Source organism: Mustela putorius, unplaced genomic scaffold, assembly GCF_011764305.1.
Source record: "Mustela putorius furo isolate JIRA1106 unplaced genomic scaffold, ASM1176430v1.1 tig00003834_pilon_pilon_pilon, whole genome shotgun sequence".
In the NCBI taxonomy this organism is placed as follows: Eukaryota; Metazoa; Chordata; class Mammalia; order Carnivora; family Mustelidae; genus Mustela; species Mustela putorius.
Window position 1 is genome coordinate 7,455,153 of NW_025421987.1, and position 24,819 is coordinate 7,479,971.

At 36.9% G+C, this 24,819-nt stretch overlaps 1 protein-coding gene across 8 annotated transcripts in view; it reads right to left on the reverse strand.

Annotated features, from left to right (window-relative positions):
• Nucleotides 1-24,819, reverse strand: part of LOC101671308 (ATP-binding cassette sub-family C member 2-like) — a 90,174-nt gene that overhangs the window by 59,815 nt on the left and 5,540 nt on the right. For 6 of the 8 annotated variants that reach the window (XM_045088205.1, XM_045088206.1, XM_045088204.1 and 3 more), the window contains 4 exons: nucleotides 24,361-24,422; nucleotides 17,227-17,374; nucleotides 16,337-16,479; nucleotides 8,626-8,803 (listed from right to left, as the gene is read on the reverse strand). In XM_045088205.1, coding sequence (XP_044944140.1) covers nucleotides 8,626-8,803; nucleotides 16,337-16,479; nucleotides 17,227-17,374; nucleotides 24,361-24,422 — 531 coding nt within the window. Of the gene's footprint in view, nucleotides 1-7,017; nucleotides 7,102-8,625; nucleotides 8,804-16,336; nucleotides 16,480-17,226; nucleotides 17,375-24,360; nucleotides 24,423-24,819 lie in introns of those variants that run through there. The other 2 variants (XM_013044738.2, XM_045088208.1) reach the window with 2 other exon arrangements.

Below are 24,819 nucleotides of genomic sequence, written 5' to 3' on the forward strand. Positions count from 1 at the left end.
AATCTATTCTAGATTTCTGGCACTGAGGATCCCCTCCATTTGCTGCCACCCCTATAATGCTAAACCATCTAAATTTTATCAGTACAAAGTACATAAATGATTCAATAATTACCAAATGAATGCTGATGAAAAGTAGATGCTTGAAACTAGAAAGTTTAAAGATGACACTGTCCTAGTTCTCAAGAAGATTATAATTTGGTTGTGGAGTCCAGTCCCCACCACCCACATATACCTCCTACACAGGATGGTCGTAAGCATAAAAATAGTTAAGAAGGGCCATGGGAATTTGGAGAGAGAAAAATACTGGAAAGGCTTCTTGGAGCAGATGGAAATACATCTTTTCTTCCAGAGCCCAATTCTCACTTTCTGTGCACATTATTTTAATATTTGTATATTGAATTCAATATTCCCAAGCTTAATTATTGGTAACTCTTACTAAGGTTGATCTTAGAAATTCATTTATTAAATTCTCCACCCATTTAAAATTCCCAGTGAAATGCATAAGTGAACTGTCAAAGTGGTTGAGAATTGGTATGTGTACTGGAAGCCAGGCAAAAAAGTCCATTCATATGCCAAGAATTTTAAGGAATTTCCACTACACTGATTTAAAGAGACAGAACAGAGAGGTGGAACTAACCAGAGTAAATGAGATACAGGAGGCACTCAAAGTCTGTATTTTCAATAAATGAATAAGACAAAGCCTCCCCAAAAAAGGCCCATGTGGAAAATAAGTAGTCAGGGCCTTCAGGGGACCTCTTCTGACATTCCCGAACTCAAAGCAGGAGGGCTTCATGCAAAAGGGGGAGGCCACAGGGCCCACTGGAGGGACTGCTCAGTCCTGAGACGTTCACAATGTGCAAGGATCCCCCAAGCTCTACGGGCTACTTTAGTGTCCAATCCTCATTTACATTTCTACACAGTGAATTGGAAACATTTCTGTTACTGATTAGTAAGAGCGGACAGTTGTGCTGATGATACAAGAGAATGACCACTACAGACACAAGTGAGGAAAAAGGAAAAATACTAGTCCCTATGACAGTCAAGCTTTAGCCATGTCTCCTCCAAAGGTAGCTCTTTACTCCTGATTCGTTACTGACCACCTAATGCAGCCAAGTGAAACAACGAAAATCCAAGCACGGGAACTCTCATTTCATTAAGTCTCCAACATTTCTCCAAAGATGTTCACTATTCTCTCATAAAATCCACCAGCAACTTAAAGTTATAAATAAATATACTTCTCTCATCCTTCTAGAAGGAAAAGATAAATAGTATTTAGTATTTATAAAAATACTAGCAGACTGAAGAGTTCAAAGTAGTTAAATTAGACAAGGAATCAAATGAATGACCTACTATTGAAAAAAACATATCACAAGAAACATAAATATATGGCTATCTCTTTGTAATCTTTATAATGGAAGAACATGATATCCATCAAAAATGAGTAAGAACAGAAAAATTACTTCAAATTGAAAGCATAAATGTCAAATTTAAAAAAATGTAACGGAGGCAACAAAAACCCAAATGGGTATTACAACAAATGGAATTCTTAAACTATGAGTAGATATGTCAAAAAACTTTCCCCAGAAATTAGAGAAAACATGTTTTTAAAAATGAAATGATTTTTTAAAAACACTTCAGGCATAGAGAAATTTCAAAATCACACACACACAAGATACAAATATATACACATTTATGTATACGGTACATAAACATATTATATTAATACAAATATTAATATATTTATATTTCTTTATAAATTCAGAGTAATGAATAACACAACTTCTAGAGAATGCCTAGGTTCCAGGGCCAGTTACTCTGTTTCACATCTCTTTGACTATGAGTAAGTCACTTATTGTTGAGTTTAAGTTTCCTTAAACTAAGAACACACACACAATCATTATATCTACAGCAACTTCTGTATCTACAACTGATTGTATCTATTTCTATGCATCTAACAGTGCTTAAAAGAGAGTGCAACAGATACATATGTTAATATGTGTTTATTATATATGTATTATTGTTTATTACATATGTATATTACATATACAGAAAACACATAAAATACACACATAAAACACAACACATAACATAATTTACATGCAAAGAATAAGAGGAAATAATTTAAAAAAAATAGAAATCTCAGACGTCTGGGTGGCTCAGTGGGTTACTGCCTTGGGCTGCCCTGGGCTCAGGTCATGATCTCAGGGTCCAGGGATCGAGCCCAGCATCTCAGCAGGGAGTTTGCTTCCTCCTCTCTCTCTGGCTACTTGTGATCTCTCTCTCTCTTAAATAAATAAATTAAATCTTTTTTTAATAAAAAGTAGAAATCTCTCTAAATGAAGGAAAGATTTTAAACCAAAAGCAGTCAGAAAATAGTAGTCTAATTAAAAAACAGTATACCTCCTCTTACCCTGGTGAAATCTGTAAATTTTATAATGTTCAAATTATCCTGAAAAAGAAATACTTACGAGCACCCAAACACAGAAAAATCAAAACAAGACACGTTATCCTAAAATGGTGGGGTAAGAGGTAGAGGTTGGCAGGCACTTTGTTATGTACTGAGTGAACCATATGTATTATGAGTGAAAATGGGGATAGCAAGGTGGAAAGCAAAAGAGCAGAAAAACTGAAAATAGTAGGAAAAAAGTTTAAAATATATACGAAAGTTTCTACTATGCATTTATTTAAATTTATGCTTAGATATAAGAATAAATGTACTTAAAAACAAAATCAAACAGATTATTTTTTTAAGATTTCATTTATTTATTTGAGAGAGAAAGAGAGAAAGCATATCAGCATACACTCCTGAAGAACCTAAACAGGGGGTGGGGCAGAGGAAGAAGCAGACCCCCCGCTGAGCAGGGAGCAGGATCAGGACCTAAGCAAAGGCAAGCCCTTACAGGACTGAGCCACCCAGGCACCCCCTCAAATTGATTAAATACAAAAAAAGAATCATAAATAAATCATATAACAATGTATTTTCTCAATATGTTTTATCATGATATATTATGAAGCACTAGGTATTATACGTAAACAATGAATCTTGGAACACTACATCAAAAACTAATGATGTTCTGTATGGTGACTAACATAATAAAAAATTTTAAAATGAAGTAAATGATAGATTATAAAACAGTGTATTACAAATATATATGTATGCAGGTAAAACAAATGTTAGGAGAAAAATAGACCAATGCTTATCTTTGCAATCTAGAATTATGAATGGTTGCCATTTTCTCTTTCCTATTTTATATATTACGCATATTTTCTGCAATATACAAGAGAAAATTTGCCTTAAAAATTGTTTTCAAAATATTAAGGAAAAGACTAAAGAGCACTATATAACTGGATTTTGTTCTGCATGGCATTTTTAACATCAAGAGCACTGATTTCTCTTTCAGTATTTTTGACTGCCAAACAAACTTTTATGTTTCTGTAAAATTCACAAGCCATGAAGGGGAATTTTGTTACTGCTTATTGCTAAATTATACAATCTAAACTGCCTCTTTGTTATATGAAACAATTTGGAAAAATATTGTAATATGACAGCACAATTATACTGGATGATGCAACATGTTCTAGAATTGTCTGGTAAAAAGTATTTAAAAAGATAAAAGACAGAAAGCCAGAGTGAGGTAAAGAGAAAACCAATGGTAAAATCTAAAACCATATAAAAAGTTGGGAGTTTATAAATACTCTTCAATCAAAATGATAATTAACCAATTTTCATTTACAATTACATTTTAATCATAATCACTTACACAAAATTCTGTTATTTTTAAATTCCATCCAATTTTGAGATTTCTTTTCTACAATATTTTCTTTAACTTGTCTACACACACACACACACACACACACAGCACAACGATGTAATTTCTCACTTCCTGAAATTTCATTGATTTCATTTGAATTATACTCTAACAAGACCTGGATGAACCAGATAAGGCTCCAGCCTCAAAAACCTCTCTTGACTGGACATACTGTGATTATCCCTGCCCTCAATTCACTAACATCTCACTTTATCATCTGATGATGAAGTCTGTTTGCAATTTCCCATTCTCCCTCTTGTAAATTTGCTCCTTTCTAGACTCATTGCCATGGGCCTGGTTCATATCTTTTTTTCCGGAACTACTGAAATAGTTCTAAGGTACCCCTTATTTCCAATCCTCTCTATTTTCATTAGTTTCTCCGGTTCATCCATCTGCCCTATGACTCAAATGAGTCCCAATTTCCTCTAGAATTAAAGTCCGTTTTTACAACGTATCTTTCAAGTTTCTGAAAAAAGAGCCGCAGTCCCTTCTGTTTTACCATCCTACCCCTCCCCACCATCCTAATCATAAAAATATGATCTCTAGCTAAATTAATCTACTCATCATTTTCTGAGCAAGCCATGTATTCATCTGTGTACTCCCTTCCACAACATATTCCCAACAGTAGAGTCTTTGCCTCATGCAACTCACCCTTCTGACTTAAACCATGCAATATTATGCAATATTAACCATGACACTTTCCTGACTATCCTAGCTATAAGTCATTGAAGTCACATAATTTAGAGCTGGAAGGGTCCTAAAAATTCCTCACCCAGTGATTCTAAACCAACAGTTACTACACTTCTAAAGAGATATGGTATACCTAAAGGTGGACCCTCATAACATTTATAGGAACTCATTCTTCTTCAGTTTTTTTTTTTTAATTTATTTATTTGACAAAGACAGACAGAGAACACAAGCAGGGGGAGTGGCAGGGGGAGAGGAAGACGCAACTTTTCCTCTGAGCAGGGAGCCCAATGCGGGGCTCGATTCCAGGACCCTGGGATCACGATCTGAGCCGAAGGCAGATGCTTAACCAAATGAGCCACCCAGGCTCAGTTCTTCTGTATGCAAAATGTATGCCAGGATTCTCTTTTTGACTCTAACTGCAGGATTTGGATTCTGCTTCTCCTCTTACTGACTACATTTAAGTGTTTTAATTTTTAACTTTAATTTTTATTTATTTTTTATTTTTTTAATTGTATTAAATTTTATTAATTTTCTTGCATTTTATAATTATCACAATTAAGGTTCAGAACAAATCTTTACATATAGACAGTGTAGGCACTGCACTATTGTCCAATAATGGTGCCCACTAGCTATGTGTTGTTATTAAATGTAATTAAAATTAAAAATTCACTTCCTTATGAGCCACAGTTCAAGGGCTCAACAATATGTAGCTAGTGGCTGCCAAACTGGGTAGTATGGATGTATTACTTTTGTTTAGTTAAAAAAAAGTTTTAGAAGTCAGTAAGTTTTTACTGTATTTTGGTTCTTTTACTTTATTTCATTTTTTCTTCAGATACCTCCTTCAACATAAAACAATACTTTGGTCTCTAACTCAAAGTTATTCTGTCAGCACCCCATGTTCCAAATCTCTCCATTTTCCCTCCCCCACCTTTTTAAAAAATTGTGATATATTTAATTGACATATATTAGTTTCACATGTGTAACAAAATTATTTGGTATTTGATACACCACAAAATGATCACAAGTCTAGTTACATTCATCATCACATATAGTTACAAAAATTTTATTTTTTGTGATTAGAACTTTTAAGATCTACTCTCTTAGCAGCTTTCAAATACACAATACAGTATTTTTTTTTTTAAGGATTTTATTTATTTATTTGAGAGAGAGCAAGCACAAGCACGGGGAGAGGCAGAGGGAGAGAGAAAGGGAGAAGTAGACTCCCTGCTGAGCAGGGAGTCTGATGTGGGGCTTGATCCCAGGACCCCCTGATCATGGCCTGAGCTGAAGGCAGTGGCTTAACTGACCGGGCCACCCAAGTGCCCATCACAATACGATATAATTAACTATAATTGCCATGCTGCATGATACATCCTCACGACATTTATTTTTTAACTACAAGTTTTTTACCTTCTGATCACCTTGGCCCATTTTTAAAATCACAAAGATTATACTGGACAGTGTTTGGTGGCAGAATGCCCCCAGACTGCCCATATTAAACCCAGGACTAACTGATGCTGCTTTTGAAGCATATCCTGTTTCTTAGTCCTCAAGAGTTGTCATGGGGCCTGAACCTGTGAGCTAAGGGGTAACAAAATCTGAACTTTGAGACTCATTAACTCTTAAAGTGATCAAGTGGAATGGGGCCCATGTTTTTCCCACAAACCTTAAAAATGATATTCCTTGAACTTTATTTCAAACCATCAGCAGTCATGTGGATGGACAGAGAACAAGAAAGTCCTATCATTTCCCTTCCTTACCAAGAAAAGGATCTGAGACCATGTTTACCCCACTCTTACAGCAAGTCCCTAATGAAGTAGAGCCAATGTCAGATTAATATGGGTCCTCTGGTGCCACTATGAGAGCCATTTTGGATATTGAAGGTATCTAAATACGATGAAAGTCAGAATTCTACAACCCGTAAGGAGAATGGAAATCTGAGACGCCTGGGTGGCTCAGCTGGTTAAGCGGCTGCCTTCGGGTCTGGTCATGATCCCAATGCCCTGGGATCGAGTCCCACATCAGGCTACCTCCTTGGCGGGAGCCTCCTTCTCACTCAGCCTCTGCCTGCCACTCTGCCTGCTTGTGCGCTCGCTCTCTCTCTCTCTCTCTGAGACAAATAAATAAAAAAAACCTTAAAAAAGGGGAGAGAGGGATGGAAACCTAACTACCCTAATTAGTTCCACAGAGATGACTCTCTGGAAAGCGGGTGTAGGATATAACACTTAGAAACAAGGCGAGTCTTACATCACTGCCACATGCACGTGCTATCTCAGTGCCTCAGTACAGGTTATAACGACACAGGGTATGCCTTCTGCTGCTTGTTGGATGGACTTGGCATTAAATCGTAATGCATACACCAAGCCCTACTGAGCTGGCTTGATTCCTGTACTCCTTTGATCTTGAGTTCTCTCTGTTCTTAAACCACCTCTAGGGAATTGGTGGTTTCCTCCCTGTAGTCAGGGTTACCTCTCCCGTTATTATCTCCGGGGTCTCTCTACCCTTGAAATAGACTCACCTACAATGCTTGATTTTCTTTTTTTATTTGACAGCTTGTTCTAACTTCTACTGCAGTCCACTCTTTTATATTTGTATATCCATCCAAATCCTGTTTCCAAACTCCAATGTGGTAATCACTGAATGAAATCCTGTTCCATATGGACTATAGATCAGAAACAAGTGTTAAGATTTAAACTAATTCCTAGACTCTTTCTCAGAATTTACAGCTTCTAGAATTATGACCTTAACAGTATGTACTTGCATTTGGGCTAAGACCATTCCTTACCCCCATTTTGGCCCAATATGGCCAAATGGCCTATAAGCTTCATGCCCAGCTCAGCCCAAATTATAATACTTCCATCCGCTAATACAAATTCTACACCTTTCCCAAAGACCATATGAAGGCTTCCTTTCTGTGTGAAATCTTCTTTAACTGCACACAATCTTTGTAGATTTCCTGCTTATCTGACCTCTTATAAAACCTGCTTTTAGTTCCACATATTAATATGTATGCTAATGATTCCCCCCCAATTTCTTGAAGACAGTGGCTCAGTTATTCATTTACTCAGTCATCCAACTTTTATAAAAATACATTAAAGTCACTCTCCCAGATAATAAAAGTACAACAGGTAAATAGGTTTCTATTCCAAATCTTAAGGAGCCCACAATTTACAGAAGAGTACAGAGTAAGAAGGCAAAATACACTTGATTGACTAATTCAGGTGATAACTATGGGAAGGAAGAAACTCTTTAATTGTTTGTAACTATGAAGCCTAAGTAAAAGGCTCTGAATGGTAAAGAGGTGGTACTTAAAATTGCATTTTCAAGAAAGAACAAATTAAACTTCAGCATGATCACAGATTCAAAGATCAGCCAGGTTGTTCTGGAGGTGGGTGGGCACAGAGGCAGAGCCTAGAATCAAAGAGAAGCAGATAATGATCGTCTAGAGGAAGATGGCTTTGCTGCACGAGAAAGCAAGTCAAGCCAGCAGAGGAAGAAAAAAGTAGTATGAAGAATCAAAATGATCATGAAAAGAAGAAACTTTACTGATACATAAACACAGACAACCATGAAAACATTCATCACCTTCATTTTGGGAGGAGGAGTTTGGTGACGCAACAGTGACCGGGCTCACCGGAAGTTGCAGAGGCAGTAAGGACTACAGAGAAATTAATACAACCAACATGCATGAGTCAAAGCTCTTTTAAAGCAAAACAAATGTGAGTGCTGTGAAGTGTGTAAACCTAGCGATTCACAGACCTGTACTCCTGGGGCTAATAATACATTATATGTTAATAAAAAAAAAAAAAAGGCAAAACTAACATACACTCAAAAGGCACTCTAGGAATATTTTAATACTCTCCTATTTTAAAGTATGCAAGTAAAGAAACCATTTAGAAATGGAGAATTTCAGGGCACCTGGGTGATTCAGTGGGTTAAGCCTCTGCTTTAAACTCAGGTCATGATCTCAGGGTCCTGGGATAGAGCCCCACAATGGGCTCTCTGCTCGGCAGGGAGCCTGTTTCCTCCTCTTTCTGCCTACTTGTGATCTCTCTCGGTCAAAAAAATAAATAAAATCTTAAAAAAAAAATTAAAAAAAGGAAACGGAGAATTTCTTAATTTTTACCTTTTTGTAGAGGAGTCCAATTACAGCTGTCTTAATTTTTGCTGAAGTGAGCATGTTAAAACGCTGGTATTGCTGAAGGATCAAGGTTTGCAAAAAGACTACAACAAAAAGTGCCAAAGCATAACCATAGCCACTCCATCCAAAATCTGGGTGATGTTCACAGAAAACGATCATTTGCCTGGATGTCATACAGAAATTGAGAAAGGGGAAGAAAGGTTAAACACCTGAGGTAGTTGAATGCTTATAGGAGTTAAGTGTTGTCCAAATGTTAGACACACTCACATGTTTACCTGCTCTTTTTCTCTTCTTGCCAAGTTGCCTTCTTTTCTCCCCTCTTTATTTTTAATCCAAGTATTATATAATAAAGTAAACAGAATCAACAGTTTCTTTCAGAGGCTTTTGAGTACAAGGTTAATCTCTACTTTTCTTATGGTAATCTCACCAATGAACTGTTCTGGCCTAACTTCTTCATACAAATTGAGACACAAAGACCGTTAAAGCTTCTTTTTTTATCATTATCATGAATTTTGTTAAATACAGGGAAACATATGACAATTAGAATGTTAAGTAGTGGGGCGCCTGGGTGGCTCAGTGGGTTAAGCTGCTGCCTTCGACTCAGGTAATGATCTCAGGGTCCTGGGATCGAGTCCCGCATCGGGCTCTCTGCTCAGCAGGGAGCCTGCTTCCCTCTCTCTCTCTCTCTGCCTGCCTCTCTGTCTACTTGTGATCTTTCTCTGTCAAATAAATAAATAAAATCTTTAAAAAAAAAAAGAATGTTAAGTAGTGAATCTCTCAGAATGGCACACAGTTTTTTCAAAGGCCTGAATTTTATCTCACCTCTTCTTACTTTTGTCCATATCCAGTTTCTCTCGACTCTATCTTCCCACATTTCCTCTTAAGTTTGGTGACAGCAAGGTCACGAAGATCACAGTCAGTGCCGGGGCACAGTGGGGCACAGTGGGGATGGTTCTAATCATAGCTTTCTTGGTTGCTTATTATCCTTCAACTGTGAACACTGGTTACAACTCCAAACGCCTCATATCATAGTTAATAACTTTATATAGGTGCTCTCAACTATTTAAAACTGTATCCATGTGACTAATAATGCAGATTTTAAAAGCCTACATATACTCTACGTCATGATGCAAACAACTTGGATATATTTTTCTCAGATACTACAGATTAATATGTCATTTTTTTTTTTGCAGCCCCAATTCTTGGTTGACTTAAGTAGTTTCTGTTATTTTTTAAGTAAAATGTATAATAATGTTTTAGAAATGTATACATATATATATATATATTACTCTGAGTTCTGGAAATGCAGAAATGTACTTGTTATTGTAAATAGCCATTTTGAATTAACTTAAGATTATAACCAGAAGGAAGCCAAATGTGGTTAGGTAGAGTACCCCTCAATTTTTTTAAGAACATTGACTTAAAAACTCATTCTTTGTGTGAGTTTACATTTTTAAAGTTTATATTTTTAAAAACTAAAAAATTAATGTCTAAGCCTTAATCTGTTTTCTTTTGCAGTTTGGACAACTTATGGGTAAAAAAATTAAAGGCAATCTGTGCTTCCTGAATTGCTTTATAAACCAAGAACTGCAAAAGATTAACTTTATTGGAATTGTACTTTGCAATCAAATATATACTAGTGTTTCTAAAGTTACTATTAAAACCTCTAGTCACTAAAAATTATTTAGAGCACTGTGTATTAAATTATACCACAGCCCACCTAGATGAAATAATAGGAAGTTCTGTATTTCTGAGTGGATTTCTATCAGATGCCATCCACTGGAACACCAAATTATTTTTACAAGAGTAACTTACTGGGGCACCTCTGTGGGTCAGTGGGTTAAAGCCTCTGCCTTTGGCTAAGGTCATGATCCCAGAATCCTGGGATCGAGCCCCACATCGGGCTCTCTGCTCACCAGGGAGCCTGCTTCCTCCAATCTCTCTTTGCCCACCTCTCTGCCTACTTGTGATCTCTGTCTGTCAAATAAATAAATAAAAACCTTTAAAAAAAACAAAAAACAAGAGTAACTTACTAAATGTCTTTTTGGTCTATGCATTAAACTTCTTGAAAGAGGTGCACTATTCTTCTTATTGTGAGTGTATTTACCAATTAGACTTTTTTCCTTTCTCTTAAAATCAAACAACTAAATGACTATCAACAGGTACCATAGTGGTTCTACACTTATAAATCAGGAAGTATTAAAAATAATCAATGATCAAGACACAGTGAATACCATAAAACCAAATTCATCAGATATGAATACTCACTGGTTTGACTAATATTTCAATAAGATTCACAGAAAGGGGGAAAAAAGTAAGCATAACCATCAACAAGAAACATTTCTTCTAATAGTAAAATGAAGGTATTATTTTTATATATTTTTTAAAGATTTATGGGGCACCTGGGTGGCTCAGTGGGTTAAAGCCTCTGCCTTCGACTCAGGTCATGATCCCAGGGTCCTGGGATCGAGCCCCACATCGGGCTCTCTGCTCAGCATGGAGCCTGCTTCACCCCCAACCCCACCTCTCTGCCTACTTGTGATTTCTGTCAAATAAATAAATAAAAATAAAAATAAATCTTTAAAGATTTTATTTATTTATTTGACAGAGATCATAAGTAGGCAGAGAGGCAGGCAGAGAGAGCAGAGGGGAAGCAGGCTCCCTGCTGAGAAGAGAAAATATTAAATCTATTTAGCTACTCTAGAATGAGAATCTCTTGAAAATATGTGACTTCAAATAAGCCCATTTATTCAGTATTCAATTCAGGAAAAGTATGTGAGTTCTATGTACCAGGCTCTGTGCTAGGCAGTAAGGACACAGAAATTGAGTAACACAGAATCCTTTACCAGGAGGAGCTCTTAGTCTATGCAGGGAGAAAGATAACATCAACCAACTCATTTCAATGCAATACTGACATAACTGTTTTGCAAGTATGGTCAAGCTAGTGTGTTATAAAATCGTGTCACAAAATAAGGGAGAACATTCTTTACCCCATAGACAAGTATCTAGTGATTATTTAGAATCCTGTAGACTGCAAATATTTGGAGAAAACAGAGACAAGAATTGCCATGAGCTATGCTATTTTAGATAACAGTCGCCACAGGGAGATTCTAGAATGAGTTTTTTGAGCAGTAGTCACTGAAAACTCGGAATCAGAACATGACTAAAAATGGCCAGGATTTGCTACTCCTCCCACTCAGAAGTCAAACCTAACTATTCTAAGTCTCCTCTCCTTCCATCTGGGCTGATGCAGGGCCTGTGGCACAGCTCATGTGGCACAGTGACATCCTGGGGTTTCCAAGGCTAGGTCATAAAAAGACTAGTCGGAGCCTCTTGGCATGTTCAGTCAGTAAAAAATCCAGCTGCTATGTAAGGATTTCAACTGCTCTGAGACGTCTGTGCTCAAACTAACCATTTGGAGAGGCTTGGAGAGAGAGAGAGAGAGACAGACAGACAGACAAGACAGAGTTGGAGATCTGGCCACTTTTAGCCATCTTAGCCCAGGCATCAGTATGCATGCTAAGAAGGCATCTTGGACATTCCAGCACCAGCACACATAATAAAGAACCAAGACAACCCCGCTGACAGCCAAAACCAAGGCCCCCAACATATATCTCTATTTGAGCTTCTACAGCTATCAGAAGCTGAGTAACCAGCTAAGGCCCCCGTCATGGTGGATCAAAGAAAAGCCATCCTTCTCTGAAGTTCAGATCCATAAAATCATGTCTTATGTCTGTAGCTTGGTGGTTATCATGTTTGCCTCACAGACACTGGTGAACGTAATAAAATGATCGTTGTTTTATGCCACTAAATTTTGACAATTTTAATACTACAGCAATAGATCACCAGAAGAGGGCAGGAGACGAAGATGCTGGTCAGTACATTTCTGAGAGACAGATTTCCGGCCACAGATGACGGCAACTCCTTAAAAATCGCTGTAATATACAAAAGTGAGTGGCAGAGGCAGGGGAAGAAGAGGTATGTTACTTTTTCTGGTGGGGGTTTTAATCCAGGAGACATCTGGCTTATATCTCCATAGACAAGGGGGCCAAACAGACGTTGGGGTGAAAACTAAAAGGAGCAATTTTCTGACAAGAAAGAAACCCCTTCTTGCCTTTGATTCCCTGACACCACACTCCTTTGGTTCTCCTCTCTTTGCACTAAACACTCCTTCTCACTGTCCTTTGATGGATAGCCCCATCTTCACTAACTCCACACCCTGGAATAGCTGATGTCTTTACTTCTCCTTATCCGTGCTAAGGGGGTCTCATCAACAAAAGTGGTTCGACCTACCCAGTATAATTTGGAACAATTCCCCAATTTGTTACTCCAGCCAATATTTTTCCTAACTCCAAGCTTATGTAGATAATTCCTCAATCTTTCTGGAGTGGCTAGATGGCTGTCAGGGATCCCCAAGGCCACTCTCTAGTTAAATGACTCATTAGAAGGACTTACAACAGTCAGCATCTAGTCATACTAATGACTATGATTATTACATTAAAGGATATTTTTAAAAAAATCAAAAGCAAAGAGAAAAGGTACATGGGTCCCGGAAAAAACAGACACAAGATTCCCAAAGTCCGTTCTCAGTAGGGTCACACAAAACACACTTAATTATCCCAGCAACTAGTTGTGGTAGCAGATGAAGTATTGTCTACCAGATAAGCTCATTAGAGATTCAGCATCCAAGGCACCCTCTCCCTAATATATGCCAAAATTCTAAACTTCTAGAAGGAAAGTGGGTATTCAGAATGAACTATATTGATTGTTGAGTAGTTTGGACAAATTGAGCTACTCTAAACAGTTCTGGCAGTAGGACCTCTGCTCATAAGCAAGATTCTAGTTGCCAGCCAAAAGTCACCTCGAGGAGCCACCCAAAGGACAGCAGTCAGGCCTTCCAAAGGACAGCAGTCTGTCAGTTCATTCCTTCTTGCAAAATGGCTAATGTGTTTTCAGATTTAGCAAGTCTAGGACAGCCCACTTCCTACTCTACTCCTTCCTGAGCTTCTACATCTCAATAAATGGTGCCTCATTTACCTTGTGACTTCAAAAAAATTCTGAAGGCATTCTTGATTCCTCCTCTCTCAACCTACAGTCAATCCATTAAGACTATGTTGACTCTACCTTTAAAAGAGCCAGAATCTGTATTTTCTAGAGTTGGATACAAATACAAATAAATATACATCAAGGTGTGACTTGCTCTTTCTTTTAGTTAGTATATTACTGCTTTTGAGAATTGTACTTCAAAAACTGTACAGACATTTTATTCCCATTCTGCAACAAATTTTGTATCAGTTTTTTATAAAGAACAAATTACGTTTAAAAAATCATTCTGATAATATTGAAATTAGACAAGTTGAATTTTCATACTGAAACAATGGCAGCAAATAAACATATCTGATTTCTATCTCTAAGAACTGTAGGAAAGCAGAGCAGCTGTACCGTATCTCTCTTCACTGCCAGATGCCTGTGTGATCTTCCACTAACAATTCTAATATAAATACAGCTAAATGAATTATCTTCTAATATAAATAAACGTAGGTCGTAACATCAGATTGCATGCCATATGTTATTTTTTAAATAAAAGGAATATATGGATTCTGTAAACTTGGTGCTTTACATTTCTATGAATTTCTTTTTTACTCTTGAGGAGCCTTGAAATTAATGACTAACTCCTACACATGAAGGTTAAATGCTTATTAAAGGGTTTGCTGGGCATCTCATGATGACACTTAGGATATTTTAAATCCAATTCTAACAAAACTTGGTGAAATTACAAAAAAAAAAGGGGGGGCCAGAATCTGACCACTTGTTATCCCCTTCATTGCCACAACCTGGCTGAGGCCCTACTGACCTTCACCTGGACTATCTCAGTCTTCCAACTGGTGACACTTCTACTTTTGCTCCTCTTTACATTATTTTCCACACAGCAGCAGAGTGATCCTTATAAAAGTTAAGTCTAATCACATCAAATCCTATTCAGAATCTTCCCAAGTTTTCCCTTCTAAAACAGAACAAGAGTCAATATCCCCCTCATAGTCCATAAGGCCCTTTAAAATCTTTTTCATGCCCAGGCCTTCTTAACCTCAATCTATCACATTTCTTCCCAGCTACTTTGCTCGAGCCTCACTCACCTCCTGTGGGTCTTCAAAGACACCAAGCATGCACCTGCCTCGTGGTTTTTGCCCTTTCTGTTCTTCCTATTTGCAATGGGTATGGTCTTGTCTTCTTCCCTAACTTCTTTTAGGACTTTTCTCAAACGACACCTTATCAACAATGTCTTCCCTAACCTCCTTAAATTAAACAGCACTTCCATCTCTCCCCAGAGTAGCATTTCCTACCCCCTCCCTTGTTGTACTTTTTTTTCCTTGCCACTGATTATTTCTTAATATCATTAATATTTTTTCATCTGTTTGCTATTTATCTCATCCCTTAAGGTCATCAGAGCAGGGACTCTTTGATTTTTGTCCACCCCAGGGTCTATGAAGAAGAGGGGTATGTAGTAGGTGCTCAATAAATATTGGATAAATACATTTCTGGATATTATCTAGATTTTAAGGAACTAAGGATTAATTCTGTTTTCATGAATTAAACAGTTCTTAAAATAGTTCCACAGGTTTCTTACAGGATAAGTACCTAACTAAATAGTGCTCCCACAACTTGGGAATGTATTCAATATTAAAATATTATCATATAACTCGAAGGCGGTGAGGATAAGAAGAAACTAAAACTTATCCACAATCACCCAGATACACGTACTGTAAATTTTTTGGTGTATGTCCTTCCAGTATTTTTTTCTCTGAATATATAAATATTTATATATGCGTAAAATATTTTACTTGCTGACTTATAGCTTTCTATTTTGGCTTGTTAGGATATTCTGAACACTTTTCCATTTCTTGAAATATTGTTTTAATGGAATTATGTCTAATGACTAAAGAGGATATACCATAAAAAGTTATCATAGATTAATTTTAAAAACCTTATGTTTCCATAAACCATATAAGAGATAGGGCAATGACTTCTTGATAAAGATCCCACAGAGTCAAGGTCCCAATTTCATTGTCTGGCTGTAAATCCTTGCATATAGATACTAAAGAAATATCAAGAAAATTCTTCTAACAGTGTGTCTCTTTCTATGTATATGTGTGTGTATATAAACCCATACGCATTTACATTTATTTATATATTATTACCCTGGCTGATAATGTTCAACTCCCAAAAGGTCACAGCTAAGAAAAATAGTGAGGGTATGTACATTTCATTTTCTAAATATATATTCAAGACAGGCTTCCCAGGTTTTAATAATAATTCCTGCATTTTCTATCTATGTGAACTTAAGCAAATTACTTAAACTTTTGGTTCTGCATGATAATGAGTGTAACAATATTTCCTGTCTCATGGGATTGTTGTAAAGACTGAACAGGTTAATTAATACAAAAATTTTAGAACAGTACTTAGTATATGGTTGATTTCAGTAAATATTGACTGTATTACCATCATTCACATTTGCATTATAGCAAAGCTAACAGAATGTCCATATCCTAAATAAAATTTGCAATAAGGGCCTTCCATACTCTTTTTTAGTACAACTTTTAGGGTGGAACACTTGCTTATAATTTACCTATGGGGAGATTAAAAAAAAAAAAAGAAAGAAACACACAAACAACAACAAAAAAACAAGACTACAACTTACTTCATTATGAGTGGGCTAGTGAATGCCAAAATATCAGCAAACACTTTGAATAAAGCAACTTGAATCAGGACAAACTTAAAGGTGTTCCACAATGCATAGACCAGAGACGGTTTCCTGGCATGTGTCTCTTTAGAAAAGGATGCCTACATAATGAAAGAGAATAAGAAGAAATGAGAAAGTTGGACAGAGCTAATTGAAGCAAAAAATGAAATATATATACAAACTAACCATAAAACTAGTAATGTGCTCTAAAGATAAGGTAAGAAGAATGGGATAAATTCAGTTAAACTTGAAAATATGATCTATATCATTGGTATGGTATGTCTTCAGTTCACTGATATTATTTACACAATGTAATATAAATGGGCAAGAAAAACAGTTGTATTTTTTTACTTTTGTCAATGTTGAAACTGTTTTATTAATGTAATTAATATTAATATAGATACAGTGTTATCTTCAAATTATATTTTCTTTTTGAGAATTCTGAAAAGGACACATATGTATGTACATGACACTAGGTAGATATGGAGTACCTATCCATCCCTGCCCCATTAACTTTGATCCTGGTCACCATATTACACTTGGAACAACAGACATAAGGCCATAGGGAGATACAGAAGCCATCTCTGCCACAGCAGTTGAGCAAAAGATACTGGTGAAGAGCCAAAGATAACATATCAACACACTGTTCCTGAGATTAAAGGGAGGGGTTGCTGAATAATTTGTTGAGAGAAATTAGTTGCAATAACCAACTCTGCTTATGAAAATAGGTTGTCACTTCACATATTTTAGGGACTTTCTAAATTAATACTAATAATATCTCATGTTTGGAAAAAGGTCTTTCTAGTTTTAGGTAGTAATTAGGTACTTAGGATTTAATAATTAATTACCTTTACTTCTTGCCTCTCTTGAGTCCTTAAGACTTCCTTCCTCCATTGTTTTTCAAAGATGGGACACACAATATAGGAAGAATCACTTTCATGTAGCTCACAAAGGTCCTCTCGTTCCAAAGGTTTCTTATAGCCTAAAACAATTACTCTAGAAATGAAAGAGTAAGGCAAACAATTCAGCAAAACTAATAATCAAGTTAAAAATACTTTCTGCATGCATTTATCTTATTCTTTGATGTATAAATTATTTTTTAAAATCAGGATGCAATGACTAGATTGTATTGTGGAAAGTCATACAACATATCCTGCAGTTCAGTAATGTGCAATGATCATTTGTAGCTTTCAGAATTACCTGGACTTCCAATTATTCAGTAAAACACTCACTTCATTTACTCATCTCATATTGGAGGCACCTACTATTTTACCTCTCTTATTGAAATTTAAATAACTAACTTTCACAGTAAGGTGTTCACTTCAAAACCGCAGCTCCTCTGTCTTGTATCAGAGGAGAAATGGACCCAACCTCTGCATTTGCAACTCCTCCTATTCCACTCAGACATCATATTCCCTTTTGCACTTGACTTTACAAATTGTCCAACTAGATGTGGAATACCTGGCTCTGTCCCATAAACTTCAGCCTTGGCCATATTACCTCTGACCAACAGAATACGAGCCAGGGTGACAGTGTTATTTCTTAAGGTGCCTTAAGAAACATGGCAAGTTACTGCTAGCCTCAGTATCTCTACTCCCCCCCATTCAGTGAGCTTACCCCAGGGGACACTGAATAATTATGCAAGAACAATGAGTCTAAATCAGGACTGTCCCAGGCAAACTACGAGGCATGGTCTAGTTATACCACAAATGTTGTTGTGGCAGACAGTAAGTTATACTTACCGTACAGCCTTCCTTCCGTGTCATCTGACACCTATTCAGCTGAAAATCTTTTGAACTCAGGGTAACTCCTTATCTCAGCCACAGAGCCATAACGTGTGACTGGTCTAATGGAGTCCTGGTAAGCCCAGTACCTTTGGCTTGGCATTAGTAATTTAACTCAGCTATGGTTAAGGATACCGAAACAAAAGTCTGCTGAGGAGAACTTTCTTTTCCAAAAAGAGGCACAAAACTTCAAGAGGAGAAAATGTTTGCCTTCTTTTTTCCTTTTCCTTCCTCTTTCCTGCCTGCCCTAGAGGCATAATGCTCTGACAGAAATCATCTCTGCCACCCTGGGTGAAAAGCCAAATAAAAAGGAAGGGAGGCGGAAAGAGAGAAAAAACTCTGGGCCCTTTACAACATAGTTTACCAGCTGGTTCCTAGCGTTCTGCCCAATAACAAGGAAATAAATACCTATTTGTTTCAACCCTTGGTTCGTTCTCTGTCGTTAAGAGTTTCTTATGGTTTGCTTCTCTCTCTCTCATTTTTTCTCCTTCCCACATGTTAATCTGTTTTGTTTCTTAAATTCGACACGAGTGAAATCATATGGTCTTGTATTTGTTTTTCCTCTGACTGACTTATTTCACTTAGCGAGGATGAGGAGAAAGGGGAACCCTCTTACACTGTTGCTGGGAATGCCAACTGGGGCAGCCACTCTGGAAAACAGTATGGAGGTTCTTCAAAAAGTTGAAAATAGAGCTACCCTAGGACCCAGCAACTGCACTACTAGGTACTTACCCAAAGGATACAAAAGCCAGACAAGTCCCTAAGTGATATAGTTCAGATATGCTCATTTGATGAGCCTGGCGACACGACTTGCTCAGGAAGAAATTAAACCCATGTTTAAACCCAGGCCTTCTGACTCCATAGTTTCTGTTCTTTCCATTATGAAATACGTTATTAGTCCAAGAGACCATAACAAAGTATTACACTACTCCAAATTGGGATGGCTTTCACTGTCATTATTATTGAACAATCTCTATCGATTGACCCTGAGATGGATTTAAAACCTACAGTAACCAGAGTCTGCACTGGATTCAATTTCACTTTTATTATACTACATAATACCATATTACAATTCATATTTAACAAAAAGGTTTAAATGTAGTAAGAAAGGAGCTTCAGTAATCATGTTTCTGTTGGCTCAAATACCCTGGACATTTTCCTGCAGTGCACTTTCAAAAACATATTAAGCAATAAACTACTTTTATGTCATATTAAGTCTTTCTATCCCATTCTACAAAATAAATATTCATTTTCAAAATAAGATTGCATTGATTTTCACAAAAGCATTTTTAATAATGTTTACTGCCTCAGCATTTTGAGTTAGAACAGTGCAAAACTCAGCGGTTTTGGTTCACGGGGCTAAGTGACCCCTGGCTTTCATGCTGAGTCTCCAAATAATGCAGCTTCGGAAAGTGACACTTGGACTGAATTGATTGTGATGCACATGGTTCAGTTGTTTAACTACTGTGACTTCCCTTTTCCCAGGTGTGTGCTCCTTTCTCCTCTCTTGGCTCTCTTTTGGTACATTTAAATAATGTCATCACCCTGGCTCGTCTTTCTACCACACAGAAGCATCCAGGAAAAGAGGAAGGAGTGTGTCTTTAAAGCAAATGATGAGGCAGCTTTTTGGGAAGAAACACGGACCAAGAGCCGACCCTCCCAATAAGGGGATTGTAGTGTGCGTAAACTATCCATAAACTCTGGACCTGATTCGTAAGCATGTATCTTGTATTTTTTAGACTGATACTTCTTTTCAAAGGTCATTCAGTTTAGTTAATTTGATCCTCGCAGCTCTCTAAAGCAGGCGGAGCCGTATTAATTTCCCATTATTACAGGCCGTTAAACACCAGGAACTCCAGGGACTGGTCAGGTTTTTAAATGTGAAATAAACCATTGCTTTCAATTCTGTGATCTTAGAGAGAATTTCGAGCATGTTCAACATAAATGAGTGGGAGTAAGCATCTCATCCAACTGATGTTAAGAGCAGTAAACCAGTAGCAGTTTGCTAGGAAGATGAGATGAAATGTAAATTTTGTAGATGGATAATACTGGAAAACTTGGAAAGTAAAGATATATATGTAGTTGTATTATCAATTTCATTACTATTAATCATTTTTTTTTAAACAAAGGAGTGACTGTGATATGGGAAAAGGCAAAAGTCAGTTTGCCCAAAACTTGTAAGACAGGACAAAGTCAGGTAATATATAAATTTTATTAATATGTGAGGAAAGAGAGGACAAACTGAATAGTGTATCCCTGGTTAAAATAGTGATTCAACTGTGACCTATAAAAACGTTAACTAGATTTTTCCACGTATGTCAAGGGGATTACTCTATGACAATGATTATTATACACTGATGACAGATTATATTTGCTAATAAAGGCTTCATAATTATTTGATCATCAAAACTATCTAGACAGCTCCTGCCTTAGGAATTAAGGCTCATAAGCATAGAATTCCCTAATTATTTGTATCATCTGAGCATTGGTGGTATAGTGGTGAGCATAGCTGCCTTCCTAATTATTTGTATCATCTGAGCACATTTTAATTGAATTATTCATATAATTACGAGAGATTGACTTCGGCCTAGGAAATAATTTCTGACTTTATTCTGTAACTCAAAGAACAGATCTAAGAACACAATTAACCACTGTCTTCAAAGAGGCATTCTTCTTAAACAACAGCTATATTTTAGCTGCAATTGTTTAATTACCAGATAAGAAATCAAATTAGATTCATGCCAATGACAGTTCCAGATAGCAGCATGTTATAAAAAATTTCCTATCTAGTTCTGGGATGTTAAATCTAAACAGAAAATAAATGTGATATTCAACAATTACAGCTTATTGGTTTTTTGATTGATCTAAGATATGGACTTCAAGACACTGAGGTGTTATATCTTAAAATCTGCTAAGCCTTATCTTGCTTATTAATTCAACTTCAGGTCATATTTTAGCCCTCCTAAAATGGTGTTTGTAGTAATTAAGATAAATGCATATAGTCTTTACAGTTTGATCAAGTTTTAAAAGTACATTCCCTTAAAATTAATTTTATTTGCATTATTTAAATTCCATGATATCCTGTGACTTAAAAATTATAGTCTAAAATTTTTTTTTAAGATTTTATTTATTTATTAGACAGAGATCACAAGTAGGCAGAGAGGCAGGCAGAGAGAGAGGAGGAAGCAGGCTCCCTGCGAGTAGAGAGCCCGATGCGGGACTTGATCCCAGGACCCTGGGATCATGACCTGAGCCGAAGGCAGAGGCTTTAACCCACTGAGCCACCCAGGCGCCCCTATAGTCTAAAATTTTTAAAGCCAGAACAGACATCACTCTTCCTCTCAACATGAATGAAATACAATGCAGTTTTGAAAAATGTATTTATACATATACAAATTTGAAAAATGAAAATCATCAAATGTAAATAACACATTTACATAATTCCCACATAACCATTCTTTTTTCTAATGTGTAATTTAATGTTTAAATTAATGGTTTTTTTTAAGATTTTATTTATTTGACAGACAGAGATCACAAGTAGGCAGAGAGGCAGGCAGAGAGGGAGGAGGAAGCGGGCTCCCCACTGAGCAGAGAGCCCGAAGCAGGGCTCGATCCCAGGACCCTGGGATCATGACCTGAGTCGAAGGCAGAGGCTTTAACCCACTGAGCCACCCAGGCGCCCCTAATGTAGCATATTGATATAAAACTCTTGCCATCCTCTGTAAGTGACTCCTAGATTTGTATTAACTTGGAATTCTTATAATTCAACCCAATTATTTGCTTCTGCTCAGTTATTTGCTCACCCAGTATATCAGTTATGACTGCTTTCATAACAATCACCAACAAACTTTATTTACATTACCAAATTCAATGAAGAATACTCAGTTCTTTTTAAAATCTACTCCTTTTCAGTACTGGGTGCAATGGACCACCTTATTTTCCTCCTGTTTCGACAGTTTCCTTAGCTTTCAAACACACTCCTTCCTTGGTCTGTCTCTTACACTCTGAATGCCTTTCCTTAGCTTCCTCCCTAATTCCCCTCCTCCCACCGTTGGAATACTGAGGATTCTCAATGTTCTTTTTGCTCATCCCATTCAGGAGTTCCTCTCTTTCTGGATGACCTCATTCACACTCATGGCTTCAGCTACTGACATACAGTCAATGACTCCCAAACCCATATCAAAAGCCCATATATCCAAACACCTATTAGATATTTTTCCTGAGGACGAGTCAGACATCTCCAACTGAAGCTTCTCCAAACTGAACATACTGTTCTTCCACGACACCTGAATCGGGCAGTTATCTGAGCCAGAAAACTGATAACCTTTTTCCAGTTCTTCAATATCCTGATCTAATTAGCTCAATCTGTTCATGCGCCTTTGAATCTGGTCATTTCTCTGACCATAAGCCTAAATTTGCAGTGTAACTGAAGAACCTCCTAACCACCCTCTGTTTCCATTCTCACCTGATACACACCATCTGCACACACCTGCAGAGGGGATTTTCTGAGGTGCGAACATGAATTTCATGACACTCTGCTTGATCTCTGGCCCAATCGACACACCGTAGTGTAGGAGGGTCAGTCCATGCTTGTCTCTCTGGTTTGCATACAGTCTTTGCTCAACCTGGAATACCACTTGGCTCACTCTCGCACATTGTTACATGTTGGGTTCAAGCATTAATTTCTTGTAAAACATTCCCTAACTGTGCAAATGTGGTTAGATGGCATTCCTGAAAACTATGTTTCTCTTTCCTGCTTATACTGCCTTTCGCTTTTTTGGGTAACTGACAACATACTTTTTAATCTTTCTAAATCTACTATGAATTCCTAGAATATAGGAACTAGGGCACCTAGTTCTGCATTTTTAGAGGTTAGCATAATGCAGAGCATCCAGCCCACAATCAACCTTTTCTTTTCTTTTTTTTTTTAAGTATTCATCTACTCTTGAGAGCATATTTATAGATCATATTGGGCAATTTTGTTTCTACCAACTGTAAAGCAAGGGGCATAAGGTTAAGATAATAAATCTGGTTTCACGTATCATTACCTTTCTGTTATGGGGGAAAGAACTACACCTCTAAAGAAAGCTTCTGAATTTATAAAATTGGAAAACTCAATTCTCTTTTACTATGATTTAATTCTGTGTTAAAGCCCTCATCACACATTATAGATGAATTGTTCTGTGAGGTAAACCACAATATATGTCTTATAACAATGACTGTGTATGTGTTTTAATAGTAGTGTGTGTGTGTGTGTATGGCAGCATTCCTAGTAAAGAGTAGACTATCAAAGTGAAAAGAAAAGCATGAAACATGGACTCAAAAACTGACTTCCAGCACCAAGTTGGTGTACTTCTTCTTGGGTATCAATGGACAAGTTACTTCCTCTTCCTAAGCTTCAATATTCAATTTTCTCATATGTAAATGCCTATCTCATAAGACTTGGGGGAGAGAAACCCCTGGGTGGCTCAGTGGGTTAAGCCTCTGCCTTCAGCTCAGGTCATGATCTCAGGGTTCTGGGATTGAGCCCCGCATCGGACTCTCTGCTCAGCAGAGAGCCTGCTTCCCCTCTCTGCCTGCCTCTCTGCCTGCTTGTGATCTCTATCTGTCAAATAAATAAATAAAATCTTTAAAAAAAAAAAAAACTTGGGGGGAGAATTAAGTGAAATTATACATACATATATACTGGATGTTAAAAATAAATTCAAATTCTGGGACGCCTGGGTGGTCCAGTCAGTTAAGCACCTGACTCTCAGTGTTGGCTCAGGTCATGATCTCAGGGTTGTGAGACATACCCTACCCATGAGCTCCGCATGGAGTCTGCGAGATTCTTTGCCCATCCCTCTCCATCTGCCCCTCCCCTTGCTTGCTCATGTGCTCTCTTTCTTTGTCTCTCTCAAATAAATAAATAGAACCTTAAAAAAACAAAATTAGATTTTTCTCCTTCCATAGTGCTAACAGGGTTATAGATATTATACAGGGACAGATATATTGCAGGAATATTGCAATCTTATCTGTGGAACTACTTAGCATGTTATTATCTAGCATTTCTCTGTAATAAAATGAGAAAAAAAAGTCTTTACAAACAAATTTTATAAAAATATTCATGCTTAGATTAGAGAAATAACATTTAGGTGTCATTTTCCTTGGAATCTTCCTCAGGATGGTATGCTACAAACGAAATAGTAAAATTCCTACCTGCTAAACCAGGAATATGTCATCCTGCTGAAGAATGAAGCATTTTTCTCTGGGTTGCATTTCTAAAAAGAAAAATATAACAAGTAGTGCATGAAGAATATGTCTTTACTTTAAATTTGATATATCTTCGTCAATAGGTGGAAAAGTAAACATGAAATAATTTCAACTGCCAACAGCTTCAAGAATGTAGATATTATAATCCTTAAGGAATAAAATTATTAGAATGGTAGTTGGACTAGAGGCATTTTAAGATTTCTACCAACATTATCATTATGACTCTGTTTACATAACAAGAAACCATGTAAAAAAAAAATTTCTGAAATTTCTACTTCTCATTCTCACACTCTGTACATATATCTCCTTGAATTTCTATGACTGTGTATATATGTATGTTTATGCATATGTATATATACATAATTTAGTATCTACATATAAGCTAAATTTAAAACACTTTAATCA